Consider the following 16,275-nt stretch of genomic DNA (forward strand, 5'->3'; position numbering starts at 1 on the left):
TATAGAAATCATGCACTTCCAATATCTACATTACTTCTGATGGAAAGTTTTTCTCTATCCTGTTTGTGATGTGTAATTTCATACCCTGTTTTCTTCCCTAAGGGAAATACTTGATTCTGTTCTTGGATAAAAATGATCTGTCACCATTGCTTGCTTTAAAGGATTTTTTGTTTTTATTTATTTATTTATTTAGCAATGAATACTGAAAGAAAAATCAAGGCACAGGGAACTGCAGTCCAGCTGTTGTGACATAAATCAATATTTAAAATTCACAGCAGTGATTTCTCTTTCCGTGAAAGTAGGGGTTTTTGTATGCTTAATTTCTTGTTTTATTAAAATATTTTACTTTGAGAAGGACTTGGGATTCTTTAAGTTTTCTGCTTCATAACAGGGTAATAGAACAATAATAAAATTATTTTCATGTTTGATTCCTTTGCCCTGAAGGGGGTGGTTGCTGAAGCTGTGAATTTCATGAATGGACAAATTCCTGGGTTGTGCTATTGAACCTGTGACATCCTTGACCCCCTTTTTGCTTTTATTTAAGATTACTGGATTCCATCTTAGTGGCATATGTAAGGGGGAAAAATGAAAAATTCTAAGTCATCCTTTCTAGAAAGAAAGCACAACCTGCATTATTTTTTTTAAAATACAGATAAATTAAAACACATTTTTCTCTTCTCCAAACTGTAGACTTTAGGGTCAAATTCTTTGGATTTTTGTCTATTGCCTAAACTCTGTTATACATTTTATACCATGGTTTATGTATTAGAAAGCTATGCCTTGAAATTACCCTTTTTTGCTTTATTCCGGTTCTTGGTTTACACGGAGAACAGCTTTCTTTCTGAGGCTGCACACCGAATGCACTGAACTTGTCCCGTCACTCAGGTCCCATTGTCAAATGTCTTTCGTCTGTATCTGACCCCTAGGGTAAAGAACTGTCTGAATGCATTAATGGCAGAATCACAATAGTAAATATCACAACTGTGGCATCATCCTAGTTTGACTTCAGCATCCCTATTCTGTTATCTCATGACCACTAAAAAATTAAGGTTAAAGGTCAAAGGAGATGGTTCATTAAATAATTCAAACCATTATTAACCTGCAACCTGCATGCCTATTAAGTTTACGCTATCATGATTCGTGCTTGGTGTTTACTGACGCCAAAGCATGCCAGTTACTTTTACTTTTATTACTATACTGTAATGAAGTGAGTAAGGAGGATGAAAAAAGGTGACAGGACCCATGCAAGGGGACAATAAGAGCAGCAGACTCACTTGCATAAAGAAGATTGAAGCCTTGCTTCCCTCCCTCCATCTCTCCGTATAGGCCCCAGTGCACATCTGCGTCACTTACAGGGGAGGAGGAGGAGGTGCTGAGGCAGAGAGAAAATTGTACTGTGAAGACCTTGACAGCTTCACTGGGCGGGCTTTCGCCTTTTGCCTGATATATTTTGCGGATTTTTTTTTTCCTCTCTTTTACAAACTGACTGTATACAGCCACCGCTTCTCGCTTTGCAGAACGCATTTGACTTTCTCCAAGACACCTTGCAAGCTCTCTAGGCATCCTCAGAGAGACCAGGGATAGGGGCGCAGGTGCACAGAGGAGACTTGAGGTGGGGGAAGCGGGTAGTGCTCTTCTGGGAGACTTGGGGGCTCTTTTTTGCTCGCTGTGCTCTCCAGGAACTGAACTCTGAGCTGCAAAAGGACAGCAGAATTGACAACTTCCCGACCCCGGCATCGCCACCCGTGCATTCCGGGGAGGTGTATCCAGCTGTAGCCACTTCCCGGGCTTCGGGGGCGCGCATCTCCCGCCCCCCCCAACCTCCCCGCGCGTTTCAGTAGCTTCAGGGTCGGCCCTCCTCCTTCTTCTCCTCCTCGCGGTCACCACGGCCCCAGAGCTGGGATTGAGGATTCTCAGCCCTCGGCGTCCCGTTGGTGTCTCTGCCCCCGCGGGTGGGCTCCCCGCGCACGGTCCCCGCGGACCCGCCCGCAGCCGAGCCACCCGGCGCAGCCGCCCGCGCTCCGGTCTCAGTCTGCGAATTGGGTGCGCGGCCGCTCCGCCCCGTCTGCGCCAGGCGCGCGGAGCCGCTTTCTTTTCCGCGCCGGGATCCTCTGGCCTCCCCGGCTGGCAGCTGACCCCGCGGTCTACTCCTGCGTCAGCCAGCTGAGGTCTCTTCGCCTTCCTGCTGTTAAGCATGTCAGGCTCTGGGCGCAAAGACTTTGATGTAAAACACATCCTGCGACTCCGCTGGAAACTCTTCAGTCACCCTTCTCCTTCCTCCAGCGCCCAGGTGGGGGGCGGCTGCCTGCAACCGGACGGGAGCGGCGGCTTTGAGCACTGGGGGCCCAGCCAGAGCCGCCTGCTCAAAAGCCAAGAGAAGGGCAGCGTGGTAAGCACTTTCTGGAAGAAGTCTTCCTCTTCTTCCTCCTCTTCGTCGTCTTCCACGCCGTCCTCTTCCTCGTCTTCTTTCAACCCACTGAATGGCACCCTCCTGCCCATGGCCACCAGGCTGCAAGGGGCGCCTGGGCAGGGCACCCATCAGCCGGCTAGAACTCTCTTCTATGTAGAGTCCATAGAGGAGGAAGAGGTGCCAGGCATGGACTTTCCTGGACCCCACGAAAAAGGGTTGGTCCTGCAAGAACTCAAAGTGGAGCAGGCTAGCTCCAGCCAGGCAACAGGTGAAGGATGTGGACACAGGTACAGTAATTCTTCATGGGGCATCCAAACATCTCCCAGTATCCACACATTTTCCAACCCCCCCCCCGTTTTCTGGTAATTAATTACTAAGTCTAAAACATTTTAGGCTGAACATTTTGTTTAAAGGTGTCAGCGCGATCCACCACCCCCCAATTACAATCTCATTAGAAGTTTTCTTATTAATTTATTTTGACTCATATATGTTGCTTTCCTTCCCTTCCCCCCCCCCAGAGTTGTGACCACAAATAGGACATTGGTATACACCTCCCAGGTGGAGTGGTTCTCATATTTCTGATTGTCATTAAATTGTATCAGTCAGTCAGTTAGTATGTGGGACATAAAACTTACTTCAAGCAGCATTCAGGTACCTCTCATATACAAGCTCTATAGCTAATTAATATGGTGTATTTTCTAGACCCCCTGTGACTTGAATCCATCTAGAAAGAATAATGAGTTGGACAAAAGGAGTGCTATTTCAGTTTTGTTTTCAGTGCTATTTCAGTTTTGTTTTTGCCCTCACAAAATGCAGTGTTATTGGTCTCTATTCCAGGTTAACTTTAACATTTATTTTACAGTTGCTTTTGCCTTATTCAAAGTCAGGATTAAAGTGTTGCTCAGTCCTTTGCATTCAATGTTTCATATGTATCTGTTCTGTTTGGATTCCATATCTATCTTTAATAAGTGAGTCAGTATTTTTTAATTCTTAATTACACTTCTTAGAGTGGAACCTTCCTATTTTTAAGTCTTACATAAATTCTACACACACACACACACACACACACACACACACACACAAACACATACATTACTCCTGATTTTTAGATTTCTCAAGAATTAACTCATTATTATTCTTCACTAGATCATTACTAGTTTGGGCACATAATGAGAATATGAAAAGATTTGCATTTAGATTCATATGATATCAGAATACATTACTGAAGAAGAAATACAGGAGAGAAGTAGGAAATAGTAATAAGTATGCAAATAAAATTTAATTACCTCTCAATAATAAATTAGAAACAATGCAAAGTAAATTTAAAATTTTTAAATACACAGTTTTGTTTTTTAATTTATGGGGAATTATAAGTTTATCTGTTACTCAGTTGACTACGTTACTTCATCAACATGTACCTGTAAATAACATGCATGCTTGAAGTTACTGGTTTCATGCATTCACTAGTTACCTATAAGTTGACTTTGCTTTTTATAAATCGTATTGAGATTCATTCTTTTTGAGTAAATATCACAACAGTGCTTTTGTTTTCAGTTTTGGGAAATCATTATCAATCACATAACAATTTACCTTATATATTAATATGAAGCAAATGGCTTTAAAGGTCTGCTAATTTTCACTGCTAAGCTAATATTTTTGTGGCTCAGCCTTCAAAGTAAATACTTTTTTTTTGTTTTATAAAGTCTTCAGATATCTTGAAATGTGTATCCTCTTATTGGAATGAAGTTTTCTTATGAGGTCTTACATGTGTAAATTATTGAAAATCATCTTATTTTATTTAAAATTTTATTACAACTTAAACCCTTTAAATAAATTTCAATTTATTCTTATAAAATTATTTATCAATCATAGTATTTAATAGATTTTTATGCATTACTAAACTTTCAAAGTAATAAGTCTATGCTTATGATTGATTAGAACTACACTACTAGTGTAGTCTATTGATTAGTTGGTCATTATCAATAGATTATTTTAGTATTCAGTATGAATAGGTTAATTTTGTAGAAGATATTTAATTTCCCAAGTTAAACGCTGAGTAGAAATATTTGCAAAATAATAATGAATGTGAATTTCTTATTTTTGGTCACAAAATAATGAAAAAACCTACCCAGTGTTTAAATAATCATTGCATATGTAGACTATATAAAGTGCATGGTAATTTTTGCTAGGATAATTTTTATAGCACCAAACTGTTACATCATATTTGATATTTAAGACTGTTAATTTTTACTTCTATGCTAAATTAATCTCCATTGAAAACCAAATTTGCCCTTTTTTTTTTTTTTAATGTTCTCATTCTCTCTATTCATTTGGTCTCACACTGAGTATCAGGATTGCTTTGAACAAGCCTAAGTAGCTTAGGTGGTTTTACTTACTGTTCAGTTACCATAGGATGAACTGAGAAAAAAATGAACTTTACTTTTAGAATTTTGGAATGGTCATATTATCATGAAATGATAGTAACTTGAAACATTAAGAGTACTAGGGAGACAATGGTGAATTGCTTAATTGATGAAACCCACCCCTTATTTGATCCCATTCTACTAACTACCTTTAGCACTACAAATGAATTCTATCTTTTATAATACTAAGTTTCTTATCTATAGTAGCAATCATTTATTTTCTCTATTACTTAAACTGAATTGTTTAAAAGTTTATAATTTGCTAATAGGTTTTCACACATTTTTGTGGACATATTGTTGCTCAGAGTTATACTGGCAATAAACTAATACATCAGGGAAAGAAAAGGATAAATGTTGTTGCAGTTTGTAGCAATGTGAATGGGTGAAGATATATCTTGTTTAGTGACTTTTTTGTTTGTTTGTTTACTCATGGCCAGAGTGATAATTAACTTGGGATGGAACTAGCTTTGCCATGTGTGTGACCCAGGAATAAACTTGTCATCCGCTGTACTAGCTGATTCTTTGATGGGATTTATATATCTGAAAAAATCAGCCCAGAGCAAAAATATTAGTGAACTCCCTCTTTTGTCTTTCTCACTTTCCTTCTTTTCTAGCTTAGCAGAGAGCTCTTAGGCCTTCGGTTCTCGAGAGATAATAATTCTGGATTACATGTGACATTTTTTGTGCACATCATTTTCAATAGTCAACTCAACTCTGTCACTCCAACTTCAGACATGTCTCCTACATCATTCCACATCTCTCCAACTCTAGTGTCTTCATCTAATTCTAGGATGTTGCTTTTCAGTTCAACTTCTGAAATTGGTATAGCATGATCTTTCTTGTTCATTTTTCACTAATTAGATAAGACATTCTCCACAGGACTCAGTGGAAAAGAAATCTGAAGTATGTTGATACAGCCTTAACTTTTTTTCCCTTTAAATATTTCCCATCATTCTCTTGTCTCAATTTACCCTGTAGATAGTAGACACTTCAGTTACCTACTTTCCCATATCACGTATCTTCTAGTTTCACTGTCCTTGTCTGTCATTTTCCACTGTTTTATAGGCACACACCTTATTTATTCTCCTTGTAGAGTCATTCTCCTTTTTTTTCCTCCTCCAGGATTATCACTGGGTTCAGTGCTTGCTTGATTAACCCACCCCTTCTGGTGGCCATTTTACTTCTCTCTCTCTCTCTCCCTATCTCTATCTTTATCTCTATCTCCCTTCTTTTTTTTTCTCTCCTATAATATTTGATAGGACACAGAGGAGGGGGGAGATAGAGAGGAAGAGCAAAAGAGACACCTGCAGATCTAGTCCACTATTTTTAAAGTCATGCCCCCCCCCCAATCAGGTGGGGACAGAGACCAGGGTCTTTAACCCCAGTCTGAGCATAGTAAAGTGTGCACTCAACACCTGGTGCACCATTGCCTGGTTCCCTATAGTCATTCTCCTTTCCTCAATACAGTCTATCTTAAGCACTGACTTGTCTTCAGTGAAATGTCAGTATTGACCCTCTAGATCATTTCATTTAAGATTTTTCTTGATCCTCCAGGAAATTCATTTAATTTTTAAAAAATTTATTCCATCTTCTTGTTTTTGTTTTGTATAATTGCTCTCTACATTTTTCTTTAAATTCTTACTGTAACTTGTGTGCATACAATAATATCTCTGTCAGTTTTATTGCTTTTTTTTTTGCCTCCAGGGTTATCATTGGGGCTCAGTACCTGCACTACAAATCCTGGAGGCTATTTTTTCCTTTTTGTTGCCCTTGATGTTTATTGTTATTGTTGTTATTGCTGTCATTGTTGTTGGATAGGACAGAGAGAAACGAGAGAGGAGGAGTTAGATAGAGAGGGGTAGAGAAAGACACCTGCAGACCTGCTTCACTGCTTGTAAATCGATCCCCCCCCACAGGTGGAGAGCCAGGGGCTCCAACCTGGATCCGTAAGCTGGTCCTAGCGCCTTGTGCCATGTTCGCTTAACCCCACTGTACTACACCCCCTCAACACACCTTTTTTTTTTTTCCTAACTACTTAGTTGCTCAGTGGAAAGTCTTTCAGTTTTGCTAATTATTTTATCCTACTGTAGAGTTTGGAGTTAGTAAGTACTGTTGAAAGAATAAATATCTATAATAGTGCATTCTATTTTCTAAGAACTTGCTGTTTTCCAGATAACATGTTGTATATTTACATGGTGAGTCAAAATTCAGAAAAACCATATCATCTGGCTACAATTGTGTATTCCTTTGGTGCAGTGAATACATAGATGAGAAGCTTGAGATATTGACAGGTTACTAATTGGCCTGGAATCACAAGCTTATAAGCAGTACAGCTGGACTTTAAATCCTTGCTTTCTGACTCTAGACACCATATTTAAGGTCACCTTGCCAACTGTTCTTTTCCTGTGCCTAAACAAACAAAAAACACATGAGAAAAGAGGCTCTAAAATTATGCTTGTGTTTTAGTGTTTGAATAGACTTCTTTAAATAATCATGACAGTGTCAGTAATTCTGAAAGTATTCTAATCCAATGTTAGAAAACAATGACTCCCTGAATAATGGTTTACACAGTTTATTTTGCTTCATAATTAAATAAAAGTGAGAAGAAATATCCAAGACAGGGTAAATAGTTTAGGAGTACAAAAGGGCAATGGAAAACAAAAGAAACCTTTGTGATAAAAAAAAACAAAATAAAATAAAAAGGAAGTCAGAACATATGATACACAGAAGAGTCAGAGAGAATACTCTCTAGACCACTAAAATATCAGAGAGCTTTATGGGATCTGAGCCAGGAATTTGTTTAAAATAAAAAGGATCAATTTTGTTTTATTTAAAATAACAACAACAAAAAAACCTTAAATTGTAAAGACAATAAAAACCCTTTCTTTAGGAATACAGTTCATTCATGATGGTCAGGCAGTAACATAGCAGGTTAAGTGCACATGGCGCAAAGCACAAGGACATTAGTAAGAATCCCTGTTCGAGCCCCTGGCTCCTCACCTGCAGGGGGGTCGCTTCACAAGCAGTGAAGCAGGCCTGCAGTTGTCTATCTTTCTCTCTCCCTCTCTGTCTTCCCCTCCTCTCTCGATTTCTCGCTGTCCTATCCAAAAAGAACAGCAATAACAACAGCAATAACAACAATGGCAACAAAAGTGGGAAAATGGTCTCCGGGGCCATGGATTGGTAGTGCAGGCACCAAGCCCCAATGATAATCCTAGAGGCCAAAAAAAAAAAAATCATATTTTTTCCTCTCCCAGTTTTATAGTAAAAGACTATACTGAAGTAATTTTACTTGCTTTTATGTTTTCTTTTTATGACATCATGACAGTTTTACAGGCTGACATTTTCACATAGAAAGTGACAGAAACAAAGAGAGGTGAAAGGATGTCACAACACTAATATGGTAGGGGCCAAGGCTGAACGTAAATTTTGCTTATGGCAAAGCAGGTAAACTATCTAGATGAGCTATGTTGCCAATTCCAATTTTGTATTTTCTTTGATAATTCATACTAAGATTAGTTACCATACAGTGTACTATTATTTAAACCAAAAACTACCCAAAAGATGTAAACTAAGCTTATTTTCCTTATTTTATGATGGACTTAACAATAGCACGTGTTTTCCAACAAAGACCCTATAGTTTAGAGCTTCCCTTGTTTGTGAACATGTTTACTTCCAGCAAAGTGGATTATGAGAAGACACTAGGAAGGGCTGGCCAGATAACTCACCTAGATTGAGTACCTACCTACCTACCTTGCTGTGCTCATTGCTCAGGGCCTAGCCTTGCCCCCATTGCCCTGAATAATGTTTTGATGCAGTGGATTCTTTCCCTTTCTCCCTCTGTCTTTCTGTCTCTTCATATCTGAAAAAGTTCAGAATGTTGGAACCTGAACAATTACAACATGAAAATAAGATCACTAGGTAGTTTTTTAGAGCTATCTGGATAAAAGTTGTGAATATAGGGGCTAGGCAGTAGCACACCTAGTTAAGTACACACACTACAGTGCACAAGGACCCAGGTTCAAGCCCCTGGTCCCCACCTTCAGGGGGAAACCTTCACGTGTGGTGAAGCAGGGCTATAAGTTCTTCTTCTAGCGTTTGCCCTTCTTCCGTAGCCAGTCAACAGCGTCAGGTTGAGCCTGATGTAAAGTTTCGAGACCTCCTTTGAATCTGGAGAGGTGGCAGTCGTTGACTATGTGGGTCATAGTCTGTCTGGAGCCGCAGGGGCAGTTGGGGTCGTCTCTGGCTCCCCAGCGATGGAACATAGCGGCGCACTGGCCATGGCCTGTTCGATAGCGATTGAGGAGGGCCCAATCATAACGTGCTAGGTCAAAGCCGGGTTGATGCTTGCAGGGGTCTGTGATGAGGTGTTTGTTCTTTACCTCAGCTGACTGCCAACTCTGTTTCCAAGAGTCTGGAACAGAGAAGTTCAGTGTAGGCGTAGGAGACCAGATTGGATGAAGAGACGTCAAGCGTTGAACAGGGTGGGCTAAGATAACCGCGTATATTGGCAGGTCCGGTCGAGCGTAGACGTGGGCGATAAGTGTCTCTGTGTCTCTCTCCCTCTCTGTCTCCCCTCCCCTCTCAATTTCTCTCTGTCTCTAGTCAATAATAAATAAAAATTTAAAAAAAGAGAAAAAAAAGTGAATATAAATGTGATATATAATGCATGCATTTTTTCTTATTTGTTGATTTTTTATGGGAGAATTAATCTTTTATAGTAAATATAGTTTCTGATACATGTGTAAACACTCTCAACCCCAGCCTAGGTCCTCCTCAGTCATCATGCTCCAGGACATGAAAGCAGATCTCACCCCTGGACACTACACCCCTGGCCCCAGTTCTTCGATTTGGTGTAATACATGCAAATTTTTAATTATAATAAATATCAGAAGTATTTTGAGTTATTTTAAAATAACTCAAAAATAACAGAAAGCTGTCTTGTCCTATAGAAGTCAGTATTTAATTAATATAATATTAATCAGATATTTGTTTTTGTTGATTTATGTTTTCCAAGACTTTAAAAATATTTCCTTTGTTTGTTTATTTATGTAATGTAAGAGGCCTAGAAAGAAAACTACAATGAGAAAAAGATAGTGTTCAACTCTGCCTTATGGTGGTGGGTGGTACTGGGAATTGAACCTGAGAGCTCAGAACCTCAGGAATGAGAGTTTTTTTGTACTATTATGGTATCTTATCAGTCCTTTTTTAATTTTTAGTTGTTTTTTTTCCAAAGGTATATGGAGGTAATATATTTCTAGCAAGTATATGTTGTCAAAAACTCATTGTATTTGTTTATGGAAGTTTTTGTGTCACCACAACTTCGTCCATGAGAGATTTTACTGCTTCTAGGTTGGCACTTGAATTTTATTAATTAATTTACTTAATTTGATAGGGCAGCGAAATACAGAAGTGAAGGAGAGGTGGGGGGGATAGTACGAGAGGGAGCTGAAGCATTGCTTTACCACTCATGAGGCTTCCCCCCTGCAGGTGGTGGCTGGGGACTTGAACATGGGTCCTTGTATATAGCAACGTGTACATTCCAACTCTGTGTAGCACCTCCCAGATCCTATTATTTTAATTTCAAGACAGAGAGGGTAGAGACACTACTGCACCAAAGCTTCACCTGGTTTCATCTAAGTTCCTGTGGTGTTAGGATTTAAATCTGGGCTGTGAATGTGGCAAAGCATATACTCTCTTGGGTAAGCTATCTTCTGGATTCCAGATTTATAGTTTTCAACCAAGAACCCACATAAAATCTACCCCCCTAATCCCTCAGTTTTGCAGCGTATCTTAGAGTTAAATTAAAGTTCTGAAAGTATGCAACATCTCAAAAACTCTTGATGCAATGTGACTATTGATTTTACTCTACCATTCAAAATAGACATATGTATTTTTGTGATATCTATAAACTAAAGTCTCAAAAATGTCCCCTTTAGATCAGGCTAGGTAAGAATTAGTTTACTCTTAATATAGTTAAGATGCTATTCAAAACTTTAAAGGAAACATCTGGTGTAGACAGATCACCTGAACAGAATTAAAGATGGTCTAGAAGACTGAGTAAGTCAAGGATAAGATTTGTTTTTAAAGGCTGATGTATAAGGTTTAATCCTCACTACATTTGTTGAATTTTCTATTAAGGATTTGAAAACAGTTGATTTAAGAGCTTCTATATAATATAAAAGGTCAGCACAGATAAGCTTGATCAGAGAGAATATGTGCTATGATCTAAGATCCCAAGAAAAAATAGTTTTAAAAGATAAGCTAGTGAAATGTATTGTTTTGACTGAATATCATGTCACAGAAATCTTGCCCTGGAAAACAGTCTGAGACTTTTCTTAATAATAAGAGTGGTGTAAATCCATGCTAATCTAAATTGAGCCTTTCCCATGCTTTGTTTGACACTAGTTCAGTTCTGTTGATTGATCCTGAAGAAATCTTTTAGGATCAAATTGTTGTTGTTGTTGTTGTTGGTATTGCTTGTTGTTGGTATGCTTCTGGATTCTGATTGTGAAGTCTTCTGTTTTTATCATCACATTGGGTTCGCTTGTGTTGCTTGCTATGTGTTCTGTTTGCACATCCACTGTTGGCTGGGCACCCCCCTGCCTCTGGGATATTGGTTTGGTCTCTCCTCCCCCTCCGCCTCTGGGACATTTGGTTTAGTCCTTGCTGGTCCGTGCTTCTTCCTTCTCCCTGCCCCCTATCATATGTATTTCCTTTGTTCCTGATTCTTTGGCTGGAGTAGAGAGATGCAGGATAGAATTGGTTTGTGATTAGATTAGATTAGTTTGTTGAATTGCATCCCCGCTTATGAATAAAGATTGAACTGCATTCTCAGCTCAGCCATGAGTCTCTGGTCGTCTCTGTCTCCCGCCGAAGCCTGCCAGGCGAAAACGACAGTTTGTCATGGTTATCTGCAACACTATACCCTGATATATCAACTTGGCAGCTTTGGTTTTAGTGATGATGATGTTGGTGATAGACATTTGCTCATGAAACTCAGTAACTTTATCTTCATTTAAATGTGATAGGAGTTAAACAATGGGATAAAAAGGTGGATTTGTACTCTAAGAGAAGTGACTACTTGCAGGTATCTTATAATGAGTTTGGGCTGGAACCTAGGTCCTTGTGCGTAGTGCTGAACTGGATGTGCCACTCTGCCTGACCTTGGATGCATGTTACTATCTTTATAAAACAAAAACACATTATCTGGCTTTGTTTTTGACTGTGTTTGTAGCAGTTTCTAGTTGGTTTTAATTCTCTAAAGGATCTCGTCTACTTAGTATTCACAAATATCAGAATTTCAGAAAAAATAATTTTTGGAAGGGAATTTCAGTGATGTGTACATTTTTGAATTTATGAATATAAAAAAATCCCTATTTTAAACCTGTAAGGTACAATTTTGAATGCTACTATTTTGAAAATAAATTTGGAATAGTTTTTACCATTTGTATCAAAATTTGAGTATGATTCTGTCTTTTGTAGTTACCTTATTTCAATACATCAGCATGTGATTTTACTAGAGAAATCTAGATGAATTAGAATCTAGATAATTTGGTATTTGGTTTTCCAGTGTTGGCTTTTAAATGGTTGTATTTTCTTCAAAATGCTTAGCATTTTTGTATCATTAATATTTTTTTATTGTATTTTACAGTGGTTTTGCATAGAGCTCCAAATTATTTTCCTAATCAATAAATATACTCCTACTACTCCCTAAAATACAAATTGAAAAATAGATTATGTAAAATTGTTTTAGACCAAATAACATTCTAATCACTTTTTAAAAGACAAGGTAAAAGAATTAGACTTGTGCTCTTATTGAGACAAAATTAGAGGGATTGGATTTATCCTCTCATTAAAAAAGCAAATTGGAAGCAAGAAAAATGCATATTAAAAATTATATAGCAAAAGGTATGCAAGAAATTAAATACACATGTTTGAGGTGCCTAAGATTCATGTTCAGTCTCTAGTACCTCCACCTCCATAAGTCAGAAGTGAGCAGTATTTTGGTGGGGTGTATGGAGAGAGAGAAAAAAGAAGGAAGAGGAGGAGAAAGGAGAGAGGGAGTAAGGAAAGGAAAAGTGGTAAGTAGATTGACAGGAAAGTAAGGAGCTAGATAAAGAGAAAATTTATGAAATATCTTTCAAGAAGCTGTCTACCAGGACTAAAAGAGAGAGATTCCTGAGTTTTTTTTTTTTTTTAAGAATTCATTTATTTATTCATGAGAAAGATAGGCAGAGAGAGAAAGGACCAGATACAATTCTGGCACATGTGTTCCCGGGAATTGAACTCAGGACCTCATGGTTGAGAATCCAATGCTTTATCCACTGTGCCACCTCTTGGACCATGATTCCTGAGATTTGGGAACAAGTCAGCCCTACCATTGCCTCAGCTCACTGCCTTTAAAGAGATTTCAAGCACCCATTTTGGGAAGGGCAACCCAGGAGGAATGTAATGACCAGAGTGCCCTGAAGAGTTGGTGATTAAGTGTCCATGCAGATCAGGACAGCAGGAGGCCACACAGCAGAGTATCAGAGAGCAAGGTGCATAGAAAGGAAAACTCTAGAAAGTTGTGGAGAGAACTCTTAAATCAGTGTTCATCAACGCAGTACTCAGTAGAATAATGAAAAGAGCTAGTGTTTATAGAAATTGCCACCTCTCCAGATTCAAAGGAGGTCTCAAAACTTTACATCAGGCTCAACCAGACGCTGTTGACTGGCTACGGAAGAAGGGCAAATGCTAGAAGAAGAAGAACCCATGCCTTGTGAAGAACCAGTTCAAGTTTAGAGAAAACTGCACCTCTTGGTATTGATAATAATCAGAATGGAAAAATCTAATGATTACTAGCATTAGATAAAGTCCTTTATAGAATAGATACTATTGTGGTTGCACCAAGCAAATCTCGATAGTATGACTCAAATGAGAGTGGTGGAGAGACAATGTACTGTTTACACAAGAAGAATTTCATGCCTGAGGTTCCAAGGTCCCAGGTTCAATTCCCCATACCACTATAAATTTGAACCAAGCAGTAGCGCTCGAGGTGTGTGTGTGTGTATGTGTGTATGTGTGAGAGAGACTTTTTATTAGAATAATGCAAGTGATACATGAAATAACATCTTACTTTAAAGAAAAAAGGTGTATCTGAAATATTACATGTACCTCATGTACTTTTCCATACATAATAGTCAAATGCTTTTAAAGAGACTAGCTATTTGTAAATATTAGCAAAAGATATAGTTTACAAAAAGTGTTACACAGAACTTGCATGCAAGAACTTCCCAATCCTATTTCCAGCACAACCAGTAGTTACAGCAGAGTGGTGCTCTTGTCAAAAAAGAAAAGAAAAAAGAAAAAAAGAAAAGAAAGGAAAAGAAGAGAAAAGAAAAAGAGAGTCTGGGAGGTGGTGCAGTGGATAAAATGTTGGACTCACAAGCATGAGGTCCTGAGTTCAATCCCCGGCAGCACATGTGCCATAGTTATGGCTGGTTCTGTCTCTCCTCCTATCCCTCATCAATAAATAAAAAAAAAAATTAAAAAAATTAAAAAGAAAGAAAGAGAGAGAAATGTTAAGGAAGTACTTCAGACACAAGTAAAATGGCACAAAACATTGAAACACATCAGAAATAGTAACAATGTGAGTAAAAGGGGGAAAAAAAAACAGTACTTAGTATTTAAATTTGAAACATTCAATGATTGATGGTTCCACCATAAGCACTGTAATTGAATCTTTACCATATGAGTAATGTAAATGTATGATAAAATGACATTGAAAGACTTGGAGGAGAAAAGTAAAAGTACATTATTGTAAGATTCTTATACTAAATGTGAAGTTAATCTAATAAGTGTATTACAACTCCAAGGACAGTCAGTAAAGTAATGAAATAGTGATAAATAGTAATCCAATAAAGAAGATAAAACACTTTCAAAATATTTAATTAATCTTTAAAAAATAGGAAATGAGACCAATGATTGAACAAATAGAAAATGCACAGCAACAGTACAGTCTGAAAGCTAACTGTATGAATAACAACATTAAAAGTAATGGCTTTATTCTCAGAATTGAAAGGCAGATATTATCAGATCATGTATTGAGCAAGACCCAGGTAATAAGCTCCTCACAAGACATACATTTTAAAGGCAAACATAAAAATTTTGGTTAAAGGGAAAATGCTGGGAAAATAATATCATCAAGCTGTTAAAACTACAAGATGATTTCGCTTATATATAAAATGTAGATAATTACAGAACATGAACTTGCAAAACAATAGTAACCATACTGTCTCTTATACTTTATAAAAACTATGGTAGTTTTTAAAGGGAAGGATGGGTGACAAAGGACTTTGGGTAGGAGGAAGGTGTATTGCTTATACACATATAAAGGTATGAAGCTATACCCCTGAAATCTTATATAATTTTGTAAACAAATTTTAAATCTATTATCTGATTAATTAAAAACTACATCAAAGGGACTGGATGGTTGTTCAGCTGGGTGAACACACATGTTACACTGTGAAGGAAGCCAAGTTCAAGCCCCTCCCCAACCCCCACCTGCCAGGGAAAAGTTCTGCAAGCAATGAGCAATAATATTTCACGTGTCTCTCATTCTCTCTCCCTATCTTCCCATTTCCCTGTCAATTTCTCTGTCTCCATCAAATAAATGAAATATTTTCAAAATGACAATTCTTCCCTAATTGGTCTGCAGGAAAATTCACCTGTGGATTAAGCAAGCCAATGTATGGAGTCTAGATTACTTGGGGGGAGGGCTGGGGGGTTGGGGCATCTCCTGATATTCTTTAACCTTTGAATTTCTGGGTAATATACAGCTTGTAGGCCTACTTTCTCTAAATCAGTGCATTTTTACAGAGGGGCTAGTGGCAGAGTGCAAGTGTTTGGCTACCTTCCCGTATTCTACATTAGTGGAGCTGGTGATGTAGGTAGCATGGCCCATAGCTCCAGAATGAATGAAGCAAGGTTGGAAATGCTTGCAGCATAGAACTTTTTACCATTAAACAATTTTATCTAGTCTTTAATACTGTCATGTGCAATCTAGATAGTTTTATATGGAATCTCATGAGAAAAGGAGATAATCATGTAATTAAGATTACATAGATAATAAGTGACAACCAAGGTAAGAGGCTGACAATGTTCTACACTGTGATCCATCGACTATTATCAATTAAAATTGGGGCCAGAGAGGTAGCTTACCAGATAGGGGTCATGCCTTGTCATATTTAAAGGGATGTGGATCTCTCCACCCCCCCTTTTCCTTTCTCTATCTTCAGTGGAAAAAAAATCATGCTAAAATCTGATATCATGTAGGACCTGGACTCTAGAAAAAAAAAAAGTAAGTAACAGAGTAATCAATTTTAAAATTAACTCAGTATTTTCAAAGTTCTTTTTTAAAAAATATTTATTTTATTTATTTATTCCCTTTTGAAGCCA

The 16,275-nt window shown here is 38.0% G+C and overlaps 1 protein-coding gene across 1 annotated transcript; it reads left to right on the forward strand.

Moving 5' to 3' along the window:
• Positions 1–1,407: 1,407 nt before the first annotated feature.
• On the forward strand, positions 1,408–14,936 carry LOC103126665 (kelch-like protein 1; the record flags this gene model as incomplete). The annotated part of the gene is made up of 5 exons (XM_060184488.1): positions 1,408–2,697; positions 3,013–3,061; positions 5,448–5,655; positions 11,865–11,923; positions 14,787–14,936. Coding segments are annotated over exons 1-5 (969 nt in total), but the record flags the coding sequence as incomplete, so codon positions are not given.
• Positions 14,937–16,275: the final 1,339 nt, after the last annotated feature.

The sequence above is a fragment of the Erinaceus europaeus genome, unplaced genomic scaffold (assembly GCF_950295315.1).
Source record: "Erinaceus europaeus unplaced genomic scaffold, mEriEur2.1 scaffold_602, whole genome shotgun sequence".
Classification (NCBI taxonomy): domain Eukaryota; kingdom Metazoa; phylum Chordata; class Mammalia; order Eulipotyphla; family Erinaceidae; genus Erinaceus; species Erinaceus europaeus.